Below are 23,307 nucleotides of genomic sequence, written 5' to 3'. Positions count from 1 at the left end.
ACATGTCAGTGTTATCCAATCTGTGGCTCTCCAGTTTCTATAAAACTACAACTCCCAGCATGCCTTCAGAGCACTCATCACTCATCAGCGCATATTGGGAGCTGTACGGTCAGTGTAGCGGGAAAGCGCAGCTCAGATCAGAGCAGACGGAGCAGCTCTAACCCCGCCCTATTTTACACCCCTCCACCTGATTGGCAGCAGCATCACGTCACATGACCCGGAATCAAGTTCCGGCAGCGCGGCTGTATGTTTATATGACGTCACATCCGCCTTTCTCCACATACCCGGAAGTGTGGGTAGATGGCAGTGGAAGTGCTGGTACCCGGTGGCGGCGGCTGGTGTCCGGTGTAAGTTTTGTGGCTGACACGTTACTACCGTTCCTCAGAGGTTATAGCACAGCTAATGCGGGGATATAAGCAGCAGGGCGAGCTCCTCTAGGCTGCTGGCACTGTGTAAGGCAGCTCCCTATAATTAGAGGCTGTCATCTCCTAGACACACATGAGAGCGACGTGCAGCATGGTAATAAATGACCCTGTGTAGTGGCTGCAGTGATATTACAGTCACATACAGCAGGTGACACCGAGCTCTGCCCCATGAGCACAGAGAGATCGTCCTGTGCAATAGTGATCCATTCACATCACTGGGCTGCGCCAAGCAGGGGGTTTTCATATAAGTCAATGTTCACACAGATCCGCTCCAAAAATCTCCTTAAAACCTGCTTCATATACTTGGGAAACTCTTTACTTATTTCTATTGCAAATCCACTTTGCTGGATATATATAATGTTATTAGAGCATTTTTTATTTTCCTGAAAAGGTTTTGAAAAATGCCTGGTGGGGACAAAAAGATAGCGGGTAGCCGTTGCTGGTGGAATTTTCTCCAAACCAGCCAGTGTCTAATAAAAAAGGTTGCTAAAATAAAACTTTAGGAAAAGAAACTTCCCCGCAAAACATACAAATAACAATAGTGGAACCAAACGCCTGAAAAATGCGTAGGAAACGATCAAGAAATGCTCAATAAAAGAATCTTTAGGTTTGTAAAGATCCTTTGGAGTTAAGGGGGAACTCCTTGCATCCTTCTTCAACTCTGTTGTGGCATAAGTCATCTTCTTTGGTGTGGCGTGCTGGGGTAGTGGCATATCAACCATGGACAGGAATAGGCTGGACAAACTGATTAGAAGGGCCAGCTCTGTCCTGGGATCCAGTTCAGGAAGTAGACGATAGGAGGATACTGGCCAAGGTGAGCTACATGGTGCAGAATGATTCCCATCCCATGCATGAGACCGTGACAAAGATGTGCAGTACTGTCAGTGACCAGCTACTTCATCCTAAATGTGAGAGGGGGCGCTATCGAAAGTCCTTCCTTCCTGCTGCAGTTAGGCTGTATAACCAGCACTGTCCAAAACGGAGAACGACCCAAACAGTGAACTGATAGATCCAAAGTTGTGATAGTCCGGTTATATCTTTTTTTTTCTTTGTATATGTACCTACCTACTGTCATTGTAATGCCTTTATGTATCTGTACTTGATCCTGCCTTGCTGTTGTAATGCTCTGACTTTCCCCATGGTGGGACGATTAAAGGATTATTAAAGGATCTTAAAACTCCAGAGAAAAGGAGCAATTCATGAAGGGTCTTCTGTTTTGAAAAATAGATGTTTTGACTGCTGATAAAACAGTGTGAACAGACCCTAAATAGGTATTCACGTTTGCCATAAACCCCAGAAAGACAGAAAATATAGGCACAGCTCTCATTTCAAGGTTCAATTAAATAAAAATTGCCATTTATTAAGCTCATTAAAAATCAGCGATACAAAAATGTAAAAAAAAAAAATAGATACTTATGCGTTTCAAACCCTAGTTCATGGTTTCTTCATTTTATGAATAAGAACCCACGGACAAGGGTTTGAAACACGCAATTATCTAGATGTGTATTTTTTTAGTAAACATTTTTGTGGTATTAGGTTTGATACGTGTAAACAGTTTACAAATGTGTCTTTGTTTACATGGTTGTACCGTTGATTTTTATTGAATCTAATAAATGGCATTTTTTTATTGAACCATGGCATAAGTGCTGGAAACATGTTTTTTACATTCTTTGGGACCAGCTGCCTGCTCCATTTATGCACCATTTGTCTCATCAGAACATGGATTTTGCCTCATAGAAGGGTGAGCTGAAATAGTATTTTTTTATGCCCCCCCAAATAAACAGACCAAGATTTGTATTTATAATAGCAGTGAGTACTAGTCGAAATCATGAAAAATACTATTTTGTTAAGAATTTAATATCACAAAGAACAAACACAAACAGTTAAACACTCAATAAGCATCATTGGTCTACATGCAGAACTCAAACTGGCTCGCCATAATAAGATTCTAGATGCTTATCGTGCCCTATTGATATACTTTTGTTTAGTGTCACTATACGTGGTCAGAATGACCCGCTACCTCCTATAAAAAAAAGATTCCTGGTCAACACAAAAAATAGGTACCATTGACTTGACAGCACAAAGTGCGGTTATGTGGCATCACATGACATATTCATGTATTAAAGCTGACATGTCAGAATTGGAAATAATATATAACCCAACAGCAGGCAATAAAGTGTGTTAGTGCAAGAAATAAATACCGCATGAGACCAAAGAGACCCTCAGAAGAAGGGCATCTGTATCTTTCCACGCCATGTAATCTGTGCCTTCCTCATGGGCCAACATGTTGATTACCCAATGTTGGGTTTCATAGAATTCCTGATTTGGTATATCAGCGTTAGTATATGTATATGCTTTGTTGCACTACTTAATCGCACTTTATACTGTTGGTACCTATATTTTGTTTGTTTGCCTGAGACTTTTGCTTACAGGACAGGAGGCAGGGGCTAATTCTGACCTCTTATCAGGGTGAGACAATTTGATTTTGTGTACCAAAATTGTGCTTTTAAGTGATTTAAACAATTTGTGTTGTTTCCTGCTTTCAAACTTAAATCCAACTGTATTTTTCATGATACCCACCAGTGTGCACTGCTATTATTTGTATAGCTCTTGTTCTGTTTTTTTTTTTCCTCTTATGTGCATTTTAGTTACGCAAGTCTATAGCACCTGGGGATTACATTTCGGTCGTGCCCATCAATTTGTGATAGCACATTTGAGATATGAATATACCAGAAAATCTGCAACAGCAATAAATTAGTTAAATAGAGATACTGTTGCAGATTTATTTGCTGCGGTGCAAAATGTAATATATTCAAGTTGATGGTCAAATTCTGCAAAAAAAAAAAAAATTAAAAAGCCCGAGACAGTTTCACCTGAAACTGTACACCATTCTGAGATTGAGCACTGCGGATTAAACCATTTTATGAAATCTCACCCTCGCACTGCAGAGAAAGTCGACAGCAGAAATTGACAGGAATGGTTGATTTGACATCCACAACAAATCTGCCGTGGTCATTAGTCCTGCAAATTTTCTGCTGTGGAAACTCCATTGTTGTTAATCTTATTTATATATACCCTAGAAATATGTTATGAAAATCTTTGGGGCTGATTATCTACTGTATTTGTATGCATAAAAATCCACAGTATGAAGTACCAACTAATATTTAGGCTTGGACAAGATCGATTGTCCTACAGATCATTCATCCATCAAATTTCCATGGCTCGAGCCGAAGGCTGTTAAGTGTATGTGCACACGTTGCTGATTGCTGTGCGGAATTTTCTGCGTGGAATGTGCATGTCTTGGCAGAATCCGCAGGTCAAAATCCACGCGTTTTTTTATGCATATTTATTGCGGATTTTGTGGGGATTTGGCATGCGTTTTTTACTCTTGCGGATTCTTACAATGGAATGGGTGTAAAAACACTGCGGAATCGCACAAAGAATTGACATGCTGCGGAAAATAATCCACTGCGTTTCTGCACTGATTTTTCCGCAGCATGTGCCTAGTGTTTTTTTTTTGTTCCTCATAGAATAACATTGTACTGTAAATCACTTGCGGATCTGCAGCGTATCCGCAGGGGCAAATCCTCTGCTGATCCGCTGCAAATCCACAACGCATGCACATACCCTAAAAAAGAAAAAAAGTAAATAAAATTGCAGCTTATCTCATCTGCTTGTTGTTGAATATTTCTGCACAGAAATTGATCTGCAGTGAGGATTTAAAAATTTGCAGCATGTCAATTCTCAGTGCAGAATTCGGAAACGTATTTCATCATTTTGCCGTGAAATAGGCAGCAAATCCTCAAAAAAAAACCAAAAAAAAAGTGCTGCAAAATCCTCTTGTAACTAGTGAGGAGTTTGTTGCGGATATGTTGCGGAAAAATCCAAAACAAAAGCACATTTTCCGTTTATCCACCACATTTAAACGGAACATGAAAACCCATCACTTAAAGCTTAAAATCGACAATGACCCCTTTGTCACCTCATCACCAACACCGGAGCTGCCGCAACCCCAAACCTACTGTCTCCTTCCTCATAGACTGTAAGGCCAGGTGCCCACTATCCGGAACTAGCAGCACTCTGGATGCAGTGTGTGTTCTCTGCGTTCAAAGCGCTGCCGGCTATTGAACGCAGGTGAATCCGCTTGTTTCACTCAACTGTACATTTTCTCTTTTCTTTGCCAGTCTGTCATTGTTGGTTAGTTCTTGTAATTTATATTTGTGCTCACGTACAGCACCATGGAGTCAATAGTGCTCTAAAAAGAAATAATGATGTGTGACCGTAACCTATAGTATCAAGCAGAATTAAAAAGCGAATTCTGCAAAAAAAAACTTTTTAATGCTGCAGAAATTTCTCAGAAAAAAAGACATTTGTCCTTTTTTCTAGTTCAAGGAGGATTGACTTGACTGAATACATTTCAGCAAACTTCTGTAAAAAAAAAAAAAAAAAAATGTGGGTCCGTTCAGTTTTAAATTATCACAAATGAAACATGTTGTCATTCACTGACCTAGATTGTAAGATTTTGATGAAATAAAACAAAACAACATACACTTTGCAGCAGCCTGTGCTCTGCTTACTAGAAGGGGATGGGGGTCCCAATTTGGGAAACAATATTTACATTAACGACCTCCCCTATTATAAGTGCTACAAATCCTTATTTTATTCTTTCCCTGATTGCAGGTGAGAAGACGTTCACTTCTGGAAGTGTTCAACAATGTTGGAGTCCTACGTGACTCCGATTTTAATGAGCTATGTGAATCGATACATCAAGAATCTGAAGCCTTCGGACCTGCAGCTTTCTCTTTGGGGCGGAGATGTGGTTCTTAGTAAACTGGAATTAAAATTGGATGTTCTTGAGCAGGTACATCGTCTGGTTTGGTATTCGCTTCACATAAGTCGTCCTTTAGGATATTTCTTGCTGTTTTTGATAAATTTGAATTTTGGTGAGCTGTAACTGTATATTAGAAATTGTGCTTTCAATTATCACAGGAGGAGCAATGTAGCGTCTGTTGTAATTTCTAAAGGGCCTGTCACACTAAGCGATATCGCTATAACGTCACTGGTTTTTGTGACGTTATAGCGATATTTCTAGCGATATCGCTATGTCTGATACTTGCCCCCGACCGCTCCCCCGCTGGTTATCGCTGATAGCGCGAGAACGTCCTGGACCGTTTCTCGTCATCGGCTTCCTGCTGGGGCTTCCTGCTGTGGAGACGAGCGACGCGTGGACGTGGGCGGGAGGACGTCAGGATCGCCTTGTCAGACAGGTAAGTAGCGACCCCTGCTTTGTCGCTGGTGAGATCTGCCTGTGTGGTAGCTCACTAGCGACCACTTAGCGTTGCACCAGCGATCCTGACCGTGTCATATCGCTGGTCGGGATCGCTGGTACATCGCTAAGTGTGACAGTACCTTAAGAATGTTAGAAGTCATGACAGGGAGCATTGCATCCAATAGGTTATTTACCCAGCCACAGAAATGATGACTGAGATTTGCTCTGACTGAGGGCATTATTTAGTGTTGATTTGCATTTGATTCAGATCAACTGCATAAGTGTGTATGTTTTCCGAGGCCAAAGGTGCGCCGTGCATGATCGACAGATGCTCATAGGAGCAATCAATTCTCAATACCTTTTTTTCTTCTTTAAATGAGGCAGAAGGAGTATTATAGAGGGCTTGTAGAGATGTAAAAAAAACTTAGAGGGGTTCTCAACTCAGTTTTTTAAATTTGACAGCGGCAAGTCATGATGGTATAGCAATATCGGCAAGTTTTTGGTCGGTGGTGATATTATTGTCTTTGACAGATTTGAAGCAATCAGAGTGGTAGCACTAAAGCTTGCTTTGGACAGCAGGAAAGAGTATGCCTTTTAGTTTTCTTTTACATCATTGCTTCTGTCAAATTTAAAAAATGAGCGAGAACCTTTTTAATAACTTGGCAGCACCAGTTTATAAAGGAAGAACATGTTCCCTTAAAGTGGTTCAGTGCTGAAAACATAAGTTCTGTGGCCTTTAGTATTCTTCTTTTTTTTTTTTTTTTTTTGTCACGAGAGTAGGGGACTCCAGTTTTCCTTATGGTGTACACCTCCGCTCCCGCAGAAGTTTTTAATGAGTAAGGTTCTTTTGATTGGAACTTGACTATTCATGGGCCAGTTGAATGCCCAAATTACGGAGGTGACTGCATTTGTCTGCAGCTCCTTCTGCTCTTCTGGATCACAATTGGTGCTAGGGCAGTGTCTCATCAGGTGCAAATGAAGGAGCACTGTTTCACCCTCCACAAATTGAATCGGTCTAGTAAACTTTTTTTTTTTTTCTTCCCTCGGTCCCTGTGAAAAATCTTTTTGTGCACTAGTATATTGACTTAAATTTTTCAGTGTTCTGTCTGTAAGTGGACTGTGTTGTACTAATTAAAGCATGCTGGCTGAAATTAAATATGTCTGAAGGTAGCGAAGAGAATCCTGTCCAGTATCGATGGAGATGAGTAGATGGCACAAGCTGCTGTGTCCAGTGATTGGCTGCAGCGGTCATGTGTGCTGCAGTCATGATGACATCTGTCAACCTGGGTCCAGAGCAGCAACATAGAACTGGAGTAGGGGTGGGTGAGCGTATTTAATTCTTAGTATTTTTAACTGCAGCATGCTAATAGAGTGCTTTCTCAATCAAAATCAAGATCAGCGTCATATGAGCGTTATTCTATGTGTGAAAAGGCCTGTCAACGGACCAGTATAAGTCAGCGGCTCAACACAATTTAGATAAACATTTTTCCACATCGCCATTGCGAACAAGAATGGCTGCAGATGCTAGTTAAGTTCATTTTTTGGCAAAGATGCAAAAAAGGCCATACAGACGTTGTCCATATGGTATCTATTTTTCATGGATCCATATTTTCTTTTATTGTGAATTTTAAAAAAAATAAGGTAAAAAGGCGGACGTTCAGAGTTCAGACCACGTATGGACATGATTTTAGCACGTTAGGGAATGCCATGTGGATGAAAATCACTGCTTTTTTCAGGAGCAAACATGTGCGATTTTGAATATGCTCATCTGAATCTGATTTAACACAAAAAAAATTAATCAGGATTTTTATAAATTGTTGTATGACGGTGGCAATACCACCATAGTGACTAGAGCATTAATGCTAAATCCAGTCTGAAGTAAGACAATTTCTTCTGTGCATAGTTAACACACAGAAGTATATTCACATTCAGAAATGCGTTCAAAGATCAGTTCCATACGTGTGAATGGGTACATTTGCTGAATGTGAGTATACCCTGATACAATCTCCTAGCTGCCAAGCGTTGTTGGTATGCACAGCGTTCTTTAAATGTTCCTGAAATTAAAGGGGTTGTCAAGGTTTTGGACCCAAGTCTGCAGAATTGGGTCTGTGACTGCAAACTTGTGAATCTTCACTGTGAACGCAGTGCGCGCTTCAAGGATTCTCCAGCACTAGAACGGGCGGTCATGTGAGTGCATGGATGCAGTTTTCATACTTCTGGACACATTCCTACTAGTCTTTTCCGGCCTCTCTCAATTCACTTGTATTAATCGAGACCGCATACGTTTAGTCTGCATGTGACCACATGTATACAAACTGCATATTTGCAGTCACATGCTCGCCAGTTCCTGACAACCCCTTTAAGCTGATTACAGCTAATTAACATGTTTGTTGCTTAATCTAGTACTCACCACTATCAGAATAACATAGCGTGCTCTGGGAGAAATCACTGGAAATCTGACAGACCCCGATATGTCAAGAGGAAAGCAAAAATGGATTATAATTCCATCCATTGGATCGTAACAGATCTTGACCTCTTATTGTGCCTTGTTAGCGTAAATGCAATTAGATGATTTTTTTTTTTTTGTTTTGTTTTTTATTTTCGTTTAGCACAAAGCCCAGACCTATAATGACTGCATACAGATTGTCTAGAAAATAAGATTAGAAAATGTTGGAACATGAACACAGAGCGGAGAGCACTGTGCGCAGTGTAAAGTCTCAGATGTGTATTTTTTTTTTAGGAAGGAGGAGGGAGATTGGACTTCTCAAATGTTTTAGATAAGGTAGTAGACATAACATTTTTAATAAGGATTATTCTGTGCGGGTGCCAAAGTAAACCTCCGCAGTGAAACGCGTACAAATCTTATTTCTAGGATCCACAAGTTTTATTCAAAAGAGAATATTATTGTTATTATAAACTTGCGATCATCAGTTTTAATTATGTGGCCGAACTAGAGTCTGAGATCCAGAACAGCAGATCGAATGGTTCTCTGATCAAAACCTGGACATTGCTTTAAAATAAAAAAAACAAAAACCTTTTGCTTCTGGGACATTTCTAAACAGTATCGGCAGCGTCTGTTTTTTTTATAATGCTATTGAACACACGTTTACACTTTTTTTTCGACACTTGTCTTTTGCTTAAAAGTAAAAAAAAAAAAAAAGACAATCCAGCCAGATGTTGTTTATACGTCAATAGGAAAATATTAAATTCACTAGAGTTTTTTGTATATGGCTTTTCTTTTTGGTCACTGGTGTTTTTCCTAATTGCAGGTGTTTGTTTTATTTCCATGCCTTTTCCTGTGGGTTTCCCTAGGAGTACACAACCATATTTGTGTAAATTTTTTTTTTTTTTAAAGGCAAAATAATAAAAAGCTTGTAAAAAAAAAAAATCTTTATGGAATAGGCAACTGCCAGACAGATTAGAAATCCACTTATCTCCCTTGAGAGCAATATAGAATTAAAATGTAAATTGCATTAGATGGTCAGCAGGTTCAGGCAAGCCAAGTCTAATGTTTAAGGCCACCTTGAAGAAGTGAGCATAGTGCATGAAGTCTGCGGAGGAGAGATCACACAAGTAGCATCAGTGAGACGAGAACCCGCAACAGAATCTGCAGGGAAAGGAAGGAGAGATCACATGCCCACAGGCAGCTTAAAGGGGTATTCCCATCTCCAAGATCTTATCCCGATATGTAGTAGGCTTAATAATTATTATAATAGCAAATAAACCCAATTAGAAATGTAGTATAGTTTTTCTGATTCACGTTGTCTCTTTTCTCATGTCCAGGCATTGTATAGACCTCGGGTATCCATGGTTATGACCACTAGCAACTAGCTGTCACTATATTAGCAGTCATAACCATGGATACCTAAGGTCCTACAATGCCTGCACAGGAGGAACAAGACATAGCGAATCCAAAAAACTATACTGCATTTCTAATCGGAGGTATTTGCTAACATTATTATTACACCTGCTATATATTGGGATAAGATGTAAGATGGGAAACTCCCTTTAAGTGATAGATAGAAAAGCAAACCCTTTACAGAATCTTCAGCGAAAGGAAGGAGAAAGCATATGGCCACAGGGAGCATAAGGGAGAAAGCTTAGCAGAATCTGCAGGGGACGAATCTCACTCATTGGCATGAGTGTACATAACGAAGAGAGGAAATCCCTTATAGGAGGGGACAGCAGTGCAGGAATGAAGTTGTGTTAGCACACAACAGCCAGTGAGGACAGCAGCAGATTGGACACACACACCTCAGTGTATATTATTTGGGACATGTTCAGATGAGAGTAGTCTGAAACTTAGAGTAGATTGCAATCTGCTTATGAGGACAACTGAAAAAAGGCCACCTATATCATGTCTGTCTTTGTAGCTGCTTGTGTAGAATATACCAGTGTTGTCTCTTTTAGGAGAATAGGAATGCCCTGTATGCAGAGCATGAAGCACAGGACTCATTTAACATAATTATTGGGTTTCCGTATGAGAGAAAAAGGGATACAAACCAATGCATACAAACCAATGCAATCAAACTTTTGAGAATTCTATATGTCCTTAATTTTTTTTCGCAGGAACTAAAGCTGCCATTCACATTTCTCAGTGGTCACATCCATGAGTTACGGATTCATGTACCATGGACCAAACTTGGGTCAGAGTCTGTTGTAATAACCATCAACACTATGGAGTGCATACTGAAATTAAAGGATGGTGTACAGGTAAGCCTTTTCTGCCTGGTTTTGTTTGTTTGGGTAAATATCTTGCCCATTGTATAGTTCTACTAAATTATTCTGACTATAAGACTTTTCTCAAGAAAATATCTTTCTAAAAAGTTTACATCTAATAGTTGGCAGCCAGCTTTCCCAGAGTTTGAGCAGAGAACTTTGGTCACATCCTTCCCAGTCACTGAGAGAACTGTGCAGGTGCATAGTCCTCTCTCACTGCCTGACACTGATGTATTTGATCAGGGCAGGACAGAAGAGGAAGCTGAACGGGATCTGCATAGAATTCCCTGTGCTGCCGGACCCAAAACAGCTTACCATAGAAGATGAACAACAGGCCAGAAAATCATGATCCGTCCTTCTATTATGTCAGTCATGTGATCAGCAAAATGCATTAGAGGAACATGCACGTGTTGGGAGTAAGAAGATATTACTCCTGGAACTGAACTACATATCATTAACGTGTAGTATCGTATAATATGCCAGCTGCATAGCTGTGTATATGTAATACGCAGCAGAGATTTGTATCTATCTGTTTATTCCGCAGTGTTGTATGTACTGCAAAGTAAAGTGTGGGTATACACTGCTCATGAAGCCGAGCTGTGTGTATGTATCAACTATGAGTACAGCAGAACTGTGGGTATGTATCTACCATGAGTGCAACAGAGCTGTGTATGTATCTACTATGTGACTGCAGCAGTGTTGCATTTCTGTATCAGCCTTATGAGTGAAGCAGAGCTGTGTCTATGTATTTACTATATGAGTGCAGCGGTGATGTTTGTTGCAGAGTTGTTTGTGTACATACACACAGCTCTGCAACATGCATAGTATGTGAAATAATGTGACTAATGTAGATAAACTAAATGGTTCTTATTGGTAGCAGTTGCTTCCCTATTCTACCTTCATAGCATAAAAATTATTGGTATTGACCCCCTCCACTTCCTTACACGCTCAGGGAAGATTAATTAGTGCAAAATATATTTTTTTTTTTCTGTTGTGTAATAGTAGAGTGCCTTTTCTGGTATGATGCGTCCTAAAGTTATTGTCATCTCTGACTTTTATGACGGCGACTAGAATGATTTCTTCTAGTTCCTGGCCATCAGAGGTCTGGATACAAAGCAGCAAATTGCAACTATACTGCGGTTTGCATAACTCGCATAGAAACGAATGGGTGGTTAAAGAAACTATGCAGCAAAGCGAGCTATACTGTTTGTTATTCACATTAATTTGTATGAGAGTTGTCCTGGGACCTGCACAGATGAGCAGACTGGAGATTTCTCAGTTACTTCATTGGAAGACAAAGGTTCCGTGGGTTATATCCTGACACTAACAATACATCTTAGTATCAGACTCCAGGTGACAGCATATAACTCATGGTTACTTTGTCCTCCAATAAAAGCTACGGATTAGTGAATACCAAAACCTTTTTTTTTTTTTTTTAAATAGTCTTCGGGGCTCTTTCGTTTCTGTTAGAAGATGGAGAGACGGTTCAGATGCCTGAAATTGAAAACTGCAGAGCGCAATGTTATTCACCCACTTATGTTATGAAAGGATTGGTGGCCCAATAAGCTCACTGCCACTCCATTCGAAAAGGGATAAAAGTGATTTGTTCAGCTGATCGACGTGGGTGCCTGCTGTCAGACCCCCGACTTATCAACAATCATTCTCTTTTAGATAAAGTATCCACAGATGATAAATTTTATTATTTCTTGTTGTCAAAATGCTGGGACCTCTAAACAGGCGTTCTTCAATCCAGCTTAAAATAGGCAGGACCACAAGTGTGGATTCTCATTTACAAGAAATCTCCATTTGATCAAATAGTGAAGTTAAAAACATTACTACATATAGTGCAATATAAAAACTACAAAGTGATCGCCATAGAAAAGAGGGAGCACAGCCTAAGCGATCATACAATCACATTTTCAACTTACTTAAGGGTAGTAAAATAACTAAAGTTCAAAACATTAAATCTAAAAATTGTGAAAACTCCACCTTTATTCCAAATTAAAAATAGATAAAACAAAAAAAATTATTGCCACCTCTGTAAAAGTCTGTTCTGTCAAAATGTAAAATAAGCCATATGGTAAAAGCTATAACCAAAAAACAAAGCGCCAGATTTGTTTTTTTTTTTTTTTTTTCTTTCAGTCACTACTCCCTAAAAGAAAATGCAATAAAAAATGACCAAAATGTGGTATGTACCCTAAAACAATATCAATGGTAATGACATCTCACTTCGGGAAAAAAAAAAAAGCCCTCACAGTTTCATCGAAGGAAAAATGCGTCTCAGAAAATGGCAACACAAACATTGTTCACCATATAAATAAAAAAAAAAAAAAATGTATCCAAGTTGGTTTTTGCTGTAATTGCACTAACCTGCAGAATCAGGTTTCCGAATTTTTTTTTTACTGTAGGTTTTTATTAAATTTTATCTTGCATCAACGGAAAACAATTTGTCATGACCCAACGGTTCCAGCAGTCAGCACAATGCACATACAACGGGATGGAAAAGGGGAGAGGAAGGGGACGGGGGTACCTCCTGAACGCAAGCCTGAGCCTGTCCATACACTCCCCTAACAACGGGGTTACCTGAGCCTGTCCATACACTTCCCTAATGCCTTAAGTGGGTTCTTCAAACCCCCTTCCCCCGCCGTCACGTGCTCGAAACCTGATTGTCACCTCACTAATCTCTGGCTAGCGCACTGGCCGGCAAGGACGCTAGCATCACTGAAAATGATGAACACAAGACAGACAGATAGCGGGGAACTTAACAACTTTCCCTGCTGCAAAGCGACACCAGGACCATAAACTCTGCGAAACCAGCAGATTCACCACTGTAACCAGAGAGCTTTTTACTCCAGGCTTGGCCAGCATAGATTACTCTCTCACCGACAATCAGCTGATGTGTCAGGTGGCTATTTAAAGGATGATGGGAGTGGTCACCACCCACATCAGCTGACCAGCAGCGCAGCAGCTGCCAGCAATGAACAGACTTAAACTCTTGCTGGCCTGAAAGGAAAAAAAAAGCTATATATAAATTATAGCGGAATCAGCGCTGCCACGAATCAAACCTGAATCGTGACACAATTACAATCTGAACAGGTACCAAAGACATGAATTTCCAACAATACAGTAAAGGGTATAGGGTATTTTCTGTTAAGTCAATTAGAAGGCAATCCTCTCTTGTCCACTCTGTCTCCTGGTCCTCCTCTTTCCTTTCTTTTTTCTGATTCCAAACTGGAGGTGCACCCGCAAGCAGCGGAGCGTCCCAGTCATCAATCTCTTGGGATCTGCAACCCCATGGCTTAAAAAAAGCTGGAAGGTACTCCAAAGAATGCAGCGTCGCTGAGATTCCCTCCTTTCGAGTGGTCAGAGCAAAGGGAAAACCATCTGTATGTGATACGAAGGTCTTTTAGAATGGACATCGGGGATCTGAGGAGCCGTCTTTTCTGTAGGGTGGAACTGGACAGGTCCAGAAACAACTGGACCTGAGTGTGTTATCTCTTTTTGTGTCCGGGCCTTTGCCTTGATCTTTTCCTTAATCTCATAAGTCGTGGAGACAGAGAATGATATAACGGGGGAATGGAGATGATTCTGTAGGCCCCGGTGGGCTCTGTCAAATTTGATAGGCGTTGAGGGAGGGACTCCCAGTGCTGAGTTAAAGATCTCTTAAAGAACTAACTTAGGATTTTCTTGATCATTAGCCTTTGGTATGCCATTTACCCTAATATTACACCTCCATCCCCTATTATCCAGGTCTTTTAGTTGAACTCCTAAATCTCTAACAGTCCTATGTTGTGAAGTGGTTAACTGATGCAATTCATTGACATGAGCTCTGGTGGTATCATGGTCCCCTTCTAATGATTCAATGCAGCCAGATAGTTGCTGTAAGTCCTGTCTCACACAAGCAGTCTCAGAACTACAGGTCTCTTTTGACTTCTGCAATAATGATTTGAAATAGTCTTTGGAAGGAAATTGTGAAAAAAGTCTCTTCCAGGATGATAATAAGGAGGGAGCACCCATCTGGCCCTCATCCTCATCCGAGGACTCCCCAGTATAATCACTTGAAATCCCTGCATTATTGACAGTAAGAGCTATAATGGTGAGACTCTTCTGGGAAATCACCACTCCTCCTTCTATGATCTATACAGCCTCACTCAGGGGTCTCTTCTTAGCCCTGGAGGACTCAGCTGTATGATAATGCAACTGGAGGGGAGTGGTACCCACTACCATCACCCTGTGACTTTCTGAATCTGCACCCTACTATTCATCTGTCTCCACACCCTTCATGCCCATAACTGCATTTGATACTTGTCTATTGCACTTAAACACACGGGCTGATGACCGGATCATGCAGCTTTATATGAAAATCCCTATTATAATTTCCAGACCTGAATTAACAAGCATTTCTCACCTACTGTGTCCCCCCATTTCCTTGTAGATTGTAAGCTTGCGAGCAGGGACCTCACTCCTAATGTCACTGTTTGAATTGTCTTAACTTGTATTGAATTTATTGTCTGTACATGTCCCCGCTTAATTGTAAAGTGCTGCGGAATATGTTGGCGCTATATAAATAAAAATTATTATTATTATTATTAGAGGATGATGTCCTTGGGAGCCCAGCTCCATGTGTTCAACCTGGGCCTGCCGTTGCTGTAATGTGCTTCCAAGCTGTCCCTTCTCCTCACCTCCAACAGTCATACACCCGCCGGGACTGTTCTGAGAATCTTCTCATACCTCTTGGCACCGCCTCCCCCTCGTGCTTTGTAGCATCTTCCTCCTGGCAAGATGGCGCCCCCGAAACCCTTGCCTACCTACTCCCGCAGGAGAAATTTGAGAGCCGTTGCGGGGATAGCCGAAGTCGCTCCTTACAGCGCTGTAGTCTTTACCCTCCTGGGACCCATAGAGGAGCAGGTAAGAAAGCCGGTACAGGTGCTTAAAGGGGTTGTCCGGGCTTTTCACATGATCTCAGTGCATATCTGGGCTGCAGAATGCTGACAATAAGTAATTTACCTTCTGTGGCCAGTTTTCAGCATTTCCAAGATATCACTCTCTTGCTTCTATGAAAAACGTCCAGGGGGCGTGTGTTCTGGAATTGAAATGAGAACTGGTCGTTTCCTCCTACTCTACTAAAAACCTGCCCTCTATAGCAACAACCCTGCCCTCCCCGACCACATGAACAAGCCTATCCCTCCTCACACAGTAACAAATCCTCCCCCTCTAGCAGCCTCAGTGCAGAGAGCAGACCACCCAGCTGCTCCTCCCCCAGACACACGCTGAACAGTGATCTATGGAAAGTGAAACTAGTGAGGAGGAAACGACCAGTTTTCATTTCAATGCCAGAACACACCCCCCCTGGACATTTTTCATAGAAGCAAGAGATCTTATCTTGGAAACTGTGCAAACTGGCCACAGAAGGTAAATTACTTATTGTCAGCATTCTGCAGCCCAGATATGCACTGAGATTATGTGAAAAGCCCAGACAACCCCTTTAAAGTCGCTTTTAATCCAGGCGCGGCAGGAGCTGCTCCAACACACGTCCGTTAAACACAGCATCCTTACATTACCCCCTCAGAATTATTTTTAACATCTGAAAAAGAAAATTTTAAAAAATGAACAAATTGCAGTTTCTTTTCACCATTTCATCAGACATAAAAAAGAAAGAGGAAAAAAAGTCACTGTTTTCCAGGAGATCATATGGTTAAACGATCAGTGTAATTGAAAACTAAAATTAATTCCGCAAATAAACAAGCCCTCATATGTCTCTGTATTGAGAAAATAAAAAGTTACGGCCTTTGGATGATAGTGTGTGTGTAAAAAAAAAAAAAAAAGGAGAAAAGCACAAAAATGAGATTCCCTGATCTTTAAGGGGTAAATAAGGTCTCGATTCTTGAGCTTCACATTTTAATACATGATCATACGATGAGGGTAAAATTAATTACTAGGTTCTTTCCTTCGTGTAACTGCAGTCTTGTAGGATTCTACTTCACAGAAAATACATTTATTTTTATGTTACGTTGTTTTTTTCCCCCCAAAAAATGCACTTTTGTACTTTTTCCCGGAGGCCTTTTTTATGGTCTTTTTAAATTGGGTTGAGTGATAGCGAAAAAGCAAGGATATAAATAAGTTTTATTAAATGTGCATTATGTTTGGAAATGATCTAAAAAACGATTGACAAAATCCGGTGGCATGATCTCAGCAGTGCCAGAAAGATTATTGTCTGAACATGACATAACTGGAAAGACATATGTGCGTGTTCAGCAGCTAATAAAAAATTTGGAAAGCTGATCGATGCAGGTTGTGTTCTGGATCGTCACTGAGGTCGGTTCCTGAGTTGCCAGGATCTTATATCATAAATTGAGTCTGCAGTAAACATGTACTTAAACTACACTATAATCTTTTACTGTCCTGCGCTCCAGCTTCTGTATTATGCGTAAAATGTGCAAATCTTATATTCACGCTACACGTCTTTGCATAAAATTTGTCAATTAAAATTTGTGTTTCATGGCAAAGAAATCCTGCTTGCCTACAATGATCTTGGATTAACCACAATTAGGCATCATTCGTTTTTCACGTACTTGTTCTATCTGCACTTTTTCATGGATTCAAGACGTAACCCATTATAATCTATGGTGCCATTCAGATGTCTGAAAATAAATCAGATACTTGTCAGTTTAACTGTTTTTATCAGCATCATAGTTGAAAATGGCTTTTGTAAGTCTATGGATCTGTGAAAAGCACTGTGCAGTCTGTGTGTGTGGTTTGTGATTAACATTGTAAGTATAAGAGAAAAATTTGCATTGTATTTATTTTTTTACTATGGGAGTATTTCTGATAAAACATCATATGAAAATTATAATAGCCAAAGCACGATTCAAAAATGTGTAGTGAAGAAAAATGCGCTGCTGTTTAAAAAAAAAAAAAAAAAAAAAAAAATCTGCATGTATTCAAAATCGATGTGTTGCAGAGTAAAGTGCAATGGATGTAAATATAATGTACTTTTGAAGGTGCGCCGAGCGCACCAAAATGCAACATGGTGCGTTCGGCGCACCTTCAAAAGTGCGCAGCGCATGCAACAATCCTACTAGAGCACACCCAGCGCACAGTCTGCTCACCATATTCTAAAGATAGGGTGCGCAGATCGCATGCAGCCGTGTGCGATAGTAGGAGGAGATGACCGGATGGGGCGTGCAGGGGGCGTTAATTAGCGGCGCCATGCGCTGCATGGAAGATACACTAGTGTGAAACTAGCCTTAGTGTGTGAGAGAAGCTAAACACGAAAAAGGATATAAGCCTGGTATCGCTAATACCGCGCGAGGAACGGCGTAAAAAATTTAAACAAATTCTTCACCGTTTGTGGATTTGTGCATTCATAGAATCATAGAATCGTAGAGTTGGAAGGGACCTCCTGGGCCATCTGGTCCAACCCCCTGCTCAAAGCAGGATTCGCTAAATCATCCCAGTCAGATGTCTGTCCAGCCTCTGTTTGAAGACTTCCATTGAAGGAGAATTCACCACTTCTCGTGGCAGCTTGTTCCACTCATTGATCACTCTAACTGTCAAAAAGTTTTTTCTAATATCTAATCTGTGTCTCTTCCCATTCAGTTTCATCCCATTGCTTCTAGTCTTTCCTTGTGCAAATGAGAATAAAGATGATCCTTCTACAATGTGACAGCCCTTTAGATATTTGTAGACAGCTATTAAGTCTCCTCTCAGTCTTCTCTTTTGCAAACTAAACATTCCCAAATCCTGCAACCTTTCCTCATAAGACAGGGTTTGCAGACCGGTCACCATTCTGGTCGCTCTTTTCTGAACTTGCTCCAGTTTGTTGATGTCTTTTTTAAAATGTGGCGCCCAAAACTGGACACAATATTCCAGATGAGGTCTGACCAAAGAGGAGTACTGCCTCCCAAAGATCGCAGTAAGGCGTTCACAGTGGTTTACCCCACATATGGGGTATCGGCGTGCTCGGGACAAACTGCACAACAACTTTTGGGGTCTAATTTCTCCTGTTACCCTTGTGAAAATAAAAATTTGGGGTCAAATCATTTTTGGTAAAAAAAATGATTTTTTTTTTTATTTTCACGGCTCTGTTATAAACTAATGTGAAGCACTTGAGGATTGAAAGTGCTCACCACACATCTAGATAAACTCCATGGGGGGGTCTAGTTTCCAAAATGGTGTCACTTGTGGGGAGTTTCCACTGTTGAGGCACATCAGCGGCTCTCCAAACGCGACATGGCGTCCGATCTCAATTCCAGCCAATTTTGCGTTGAAAAACTCAAACGGCGCTCCTTCCCTGCTGAGCTCTGCCATGCACCTATACAGTAGTTTAGCCCCACATATGGGGTATCGGCGTACTCGGGACAAATTGCACAACAACTTTTGGGGTACTTTTACTCTTGGGAAAATAAAAAGTGGATATGAAAAGATCATTTTTGCGGGAAAAAATTATTTTTTAATTTTACGACTGTTATAAACCCTTGGGGGTTCAGAGCTCTCACCACAAATCTAGATAAGTTCCTTGGGGGGTCTGGTTTCCGAAATGGGGTCACTTGTGGGGGGGGTTTCCACTGTTAAGGCACATCAGGGGCTCTCCAAACGTGACATGGAGTCCGATCTCAATTCCAGCCAAAAAAATCAAATGGCGCTGCTTCCCTTCCAAGCTCTGCCATGCGCCCAAATAATGATTTACCCCCACATATGGGGTATCTGCGTACTCAGGACAAATTGCACAATAACTTTTGGGGTCCTGTTACGCTTGGGAAATTAAGAATTGGGGGTGAAAAGATCATTTTTGTTGTAAAAAATGATTTTTTAATTTTACGGCTCTACGTTATAACCTTCTGTGAAGCCCTTGGGGGTTCAAAGTGCTCACCACACATTTAGGTAAGTTCCTTGGGGGGGGGGGGTCTAGTTTCCAAAATGGGGTCACTTATGCGGGAGTTTCCACTGTCTTGGAACATCAGGGTCTCTCCAAACGCGACATGGCGTCCGCTCTCGATTCTAGCCAATTTGACATTAAAAATCTCAAATGATGCTCCTTCTCTTCTGAGCACTGCTGTGCACCTAAAGAGTGGTCTTACTCCTCACATGGGGTATCGGTGTACTCAGGAGAAATTGCCAACAAATATTGTGGTTCACTTTCTCCTGAAGCCCTTTACAAAATAAAAAAAAATTGTGTCCAAAGAAAAATTTTTTTGGGAAAAAGTTAAATGTTCATTTTTTCCTCCCACATTGCTTCAATTCTTGTGAAGTACCTAAAGGGTTAATAAACTTTTGAATGTGGTTTTGAGCACCTTGAGGGGTGCAGGCTTTAGAATAGTGTCACTTTTGGGTGTATATATGTGTATTAGGGTGCCAAGGAAAAATGAACTTTGCAAATTGGTAAGTCTTACCCCTCAAATTTGTAACTTTCGGCATAAGGATTCACCATGTAAAATATGTTGACATTAAATTTAGATTTACCACTTGCTCAAGGCATGTGAATTATTCCATGTGGACTAGTAAAAGGAAAAAAAAAATTAAAAAAAAAAAAACCTGAAAGTTGAAATCACCCCACCTTTCGCCCCATTGAAAATGAAAGGGTTAAAAAAATGTACACACATTTGGTATTGCCGCGTTCAGAAACGCCCGTTTGTATCTCCGCGTTTAGAAACGCCCGATCTATCAAAATATAAAATCAATTAATCTGATCGGTAAACGGCATACCATACATAACGCGGGATATGCATGACAATAAATACTAAACAAACATTTAAAACTGCAATATGATTTGTCATTGAGCAACCAGTAAATGATAGCTAATCTTAAAAAAAGAAAATTATAAAATATCTATAACCCAAAAGGGACATAATTAGGAGGTAAGACCTTGTAAAACTTGCGTTTTTTTTTCTTTTTTTACCATGCATTTCCTTGGCACCCTAATGTTTATATCTCAGTTATCTATCACAGAATTAGGTTAAGTTCACAGGAGTTTTTGTTGTGTTTTTTTTTATGAACCTTTGCTGGTACTGTAAAATGCAGCTGAAATGTCAGACATTGCTGGTACTGTAAAATGCAGCTGAAATGTCTGACATTTCAGAAATCTCATGCACACAGCTTTGTGTTTTTGTCAGCAGGATTTTGTGCTTTCTATGTTGTGTTTTTTTTTTTTTTTTGCACAATGGAGCATGTCACTAATTCCTGCGTGTTTTTTTTCCAGCATTTTTCACCTATTGAAATGAATGGGTGGTGAAAATAACGCACCGAAAACGTAGCAATCAGGTTTTGCTGCTTTTTTGTGCCAAAATCGGATTCCATAGAATAGGACTTTTTTTTTTTATCACTAAACTTTATCAGCATGCACAAGAGACAAATCTAGCATGCCAAACCCACTGAAAAAAAACCTATGAAAAAATGCTTCTTTCCTGCCAAGAGTTCAGATTTTTTTGCTGAAAAAATGCCTAGTGTGACCTTACCCTTAAGAGTATTCGGGTATAAATTGTGGGCACATAAAACTTGCTTGCAATATGTTAACTGTACACTAGAGCTGACAACTTGCTGCATCAGCCACAATCAGTGTTGTCACTGTCCATATCTGTTTAACTCCTTAGATGCTGCTGTCAATAATGACTACATATAAATGGTTAACAGAGTGTGGGGGCTCCCTCTTTATCCCCCATCGGCACCCTGAGATCATGATTGTGTGGTCCTCATGTTTGCCATGACAATTCACAGCCAAGTAGCGGCCTTAAGGGGGTTTTGCACATAGCGATATCGCTAAAGCATCACCGATTTGGTGACGTAGCAGCGATATCGCTAGCGATATCGCTATGTGTGATACCTCCGACCGGCTCCCCCGCTGTCTGTCGTTGATCGCGCAGCTCCATTTCTCGTTGGGCGCTTCCTGCTAGCGCCGACGAGCGGACGCGGGCGGGAGGACGTCAGGATCACCGCGTCTGAAAGGTAAGTAACGACCGCTGTATCGCTACTGCATCGCTGTGAGATCTGCCTGTTTGGCAGCTCACTAGCGACCATTTAGTGATGCACCAGCGATCCTGACCGGGTCGTATCGTTGTCAGGATCGCTGGTGCATCGCTAAATGTAAAGGGGCCTTTCGAGTCTACCGGCTACAGCGGCCTGTTAAGAAGTTACCAACATTTAAGTGGTAAAAATAGTGTTAATTTCTGTCATGTCATTTTGCATTCATTCCTTAACATCACCTGAGGGGTGAATAAACTACCTGACAGCTTTCCTGGCAGTTTTCAATATGTTTGGGGATGTTGTTTTTTAAATGATATTACTTTTGGGGGTTTCCCAATATATAGGCGCCCCAAAGTCGCTCTAAACCTGGATAGGTCCCTAAAAAAATAAAAATAAATTTTGTATATTTCCTTGAAAAGATGAAAAATTGCTGCTACATTAGTAAACCTCCTGAAAATGCTAACAAAACTTAATAACATTTCACAAATCATGCTGATGTAAAACAGGCATGAGGGAAATGTTATTTATGAATGTTTTTCTATGGTATGACTATCTGGATTAAAGGGATAATCATTCAAAGTTTGAAAAATTGCTAATTTTTAACATTTTTTTTTTCTCAAATTTCTGATATTTTTTGTAAATAAAAACAAAACATATCGACCTAAATTTACCATTAGCATAAATTATAAAGCACCATGAAAAAACAGTCTGAAAATGAAAATCACTGGGATTTATTGAAGCATTCCAGAGTTATTACCATGTAAAAGTGACACTGGTCAGATTTCAAAAATTTGGCCCGGTCACAAAGGGGTATATTATTTATATGAGCTACTAGCTGAAGAGCCCGACATTGCCTGGGCATAATAACCAACTGTGGTTAGTTATAACAAATTATAAGGATTATATTGCACATAAAAACCGTGCAACTGATCCTATCCCGTGTGATACAGTCTGCTGAGCCGTGTATCTAATACTATTCTGTGTGATACTGAGTGCTGAGCCGTTAGTTGTGGCCAAAAGTATTGACACCCCTGCAATTCTGTCAGATAATACTCAGTTTCTTCCTGAAAATGATACACAAATTCTTTGGTATGATCTTCATTTAATTTGTCTTAAATGAAAAAACACAAAAGAGAATGAAGCAAAAAGCAAAACATTGATCATTTCACACAAAACTCCAAAAAATGGGCCAGACAAAAGTATTGGCACCCTCAGCCTAATACTTGGTTGCACAACCTTTAGCCAAAATAACTGCGACCAGCCGCTTCCGGTAACCATCGATGAGTTTCTTACAATGGTCGGCTGGATTTTAGACCATTCTTCTTTGGCAAACTGCTCCTGGTCCCTGATATTTGAAGGGTGTCTTCTCCAAACTGCCATTTTTAGATCTCTCCGCAGGTGTTCTATGGGATTCAGGTCTGGACTCATTGCTGGCCACATTAGAAGTCTCCAGTGCTTTCTCTCAAACCATTTTCTAGTGCTTTTTGAAGTGTGTTTTGGGTCATTGTCCTGCTGGAAGACCCCCATGACCTCTGTGGGAGACCCAGCTTTCTCACACTGGGCCCTGCATTATGCTGCAAAATTTGTTGGTAGTCTTCTGACTTAATAATGCCTTGCACACGGTCAAGCAGTCCAGTGCCAGAGGCAGCAAAGCAACCCCAAAACATTAGGGAACCTCTGCCATGTTTGACTGAAGGGACCTTGTTCTTTTCTTTGAATGTCTCTTTTTTCTCCTGTAAACTCTGTTGATGCCTTTGCCCAAAAAGCTCTACTTTTGTCTCATCTGACTAGAGAACATTCTTCCAAAACATTTTAAGCTTTTTCAGTTAAGTTTTGGCAAACTCCAACCTGGCTTTTTTATGTCTCGGGGTAAGAAGTGGGGTCTTCCTGGGTCTCCTACCATACAGTCCCTTTTCATTCAGACGCCGACGGATA

At 40.6% G+C, this 23,307-nt stretch overlaps 1 protein-coding gene across 11 annotated transcripts in view; it reads left to right on the top strand.

Annotated features, from left to right (window-relative positions):
* Window positions 1-249: 249 nt before the first annotated feature.
* Window positions 250-23,307, top strand: part of VPS13B (vacuolar protein sorting 13 homolog B) — a 1,297,298-nt gene continuing 1,274,240 nt past the window's right edge. For all 11 annotated transcript variants that reach the window (XM_073550458.1, XM_073550457.1, XM_073550459.1 and 8 more), the window contains exons 1-3: window positions 250-347; window positions 5,106-5,286; window positions 10,264-10,407. In XM_073550458.1, coding sequence (XP_073406559.1) covers window positions 5,140-5,286; window positions 10,264-10,407 — 291 coding nt within the window. In that variant the 5' untranslated portion in view covers window positions 250-347; window positions 5,106-5,139. The remainder of the gene's footprint in view (window positions 348-5,105; window positions 5,287-10,263; window positions 10,408-23,307) is intronic.

Source organism: Dendrobates tinctorius, unplaced genomic scaffold (assembly GCF_039654945.1).
Source record: "Dendrobates tinctorius isolate UK_male_01 unplaced genomic scaffold, ASM3965494v1 ptg000165l, whole genome shotgun sequence".
Lineage (NCBI taxonomy): Eukaryota > Metazoa > Chordata > Amphibia > Anura > Dendrobatidae > Dendrobates > Dendrobates tinctorius.
This window is presented reverse-complemented; position numbering and strand designations above follow the sequence as displayed.